Genomic DNA, 999 nt, shown 5'->3' with positions numbered 1-999 from the left:
CCGCCCCCTCCTGCCACATCTGCGGCCGGCGCTTCAAGGAGCCGTGGTTCCTCAAGAACCACATGAAGGCCCACGGCCCTAAGGCGAGCAGCAAGAACAGGCCCAGGAGCGAGCTGGACCCCATCGCCACCATCAACAACGTGGTGCAGGAGGAGGTGATTGTCGCCGGCCTGTCCCTGTATGAAGTCTGCGCCCAGTGCGGGAACCTGTTTACAAACCTGGACAGCTTGAACGCCCATGGCGCCGTGCACCGCCAGGTCGAGGCCAGCCGGACGCCAGACCCGGCCGAGGGGGCGGCCGACGGGGCGGCCGAGGGCCCCTCGGACACCAAGCAGTTCTTCCTACAGTGCCTGAACCTGAGGCCGGTGGAGGCCGGGGACGTGCCCTCTGGAGGACAGGCCGGCAGGCGGGTGGCCGAGCTGGACCCTGTCAACAGCTACCAGGCCTGGCAGCTGGCCACCAGGGGGAAGGTGGCCGAGCCGGCGGAGTACCTCAAGTACGGGGCCTGGGACGAGGCACTGGCCGGGGATGTGGCCTTTGACAAGGACAGGCGTGAGTACATCCTGGTCAGCCAGGAGAAGCGCAAGCGGGAGCAGGATGCGCAGGTCACGCAAGGCCCCCCCCGGAAGCGAGTCAGCTTGCCCGGGGACCCCATGTCGCCTGGCCACCTCGACCCCCGGCCGGCTGCTCGCCCCAGCCGACGGGCCGCTGCCACCACCGGCCATGGCAAGTCCTCCGAGTGCTTCGAGTGCGGCAAGATCTTCCGCACCTACCACCAGATGGTGCTGCACTCACGTGTGCATCGCCGTGCCCGCCGGGACAGGGATGGCGACGCTGACAGGGCGGCACGTGCCCGCTGCGGCTCGCTCAGTGAGGGTGATTCGGCCTCCCAGCCCAGCAGCCCCGGCTCAGGCTGTGCTGCAACCGACTCCCCAGGCTCTGGCCTGGCCGACGAGGCTGCTGACGACAGCGGTGAGGAGCCGGCCCCGGAGGCTGCCC

General features: G+C 69.4%; 1 protein-coding gene across 3 annotated transcripts in view; it reads left to right on the top strand.

Moving 5' to 3' along the window:
• Positions 1–999, top strand: part of ZNF516 (zinc finger protein 516) — a 127075-nt gene that overhangs the window by 49597 nt on the left and 76479 nt on the right. For all 3 annotated transcript variants that reach the window (XM_014583164.2, XM_014583163.2, XM_014583161.2), the window contains exon 3: positions 18–999. In XM_014583164.2, coding sequence (XP_014438650.1) covers positions 18–999 — 982 coding nt within the window. The remainder of the gene's footprint in view (positions 1–17) is intronic.

This window comes from Tupaia chinensis, unplaced genomic scaffold, assembly GCF_000334495.1.
Source record: "Tupaia chinensis unplaced genomic scaffold, TupChi_1.0 Scaffold144119_1, whole genome shotgun sequence".
NCBI lineage: Eukaryota > Metazoa > Chordata > Mammalia > Scandentia > Tupaiidae > Tupaia > Tupaia belangeri.
The sequence above is the reverse complement of the archived record's forward strand: the minus strand, read 5'-3'. Positions and strand labels throughout refer to the sequence as shown.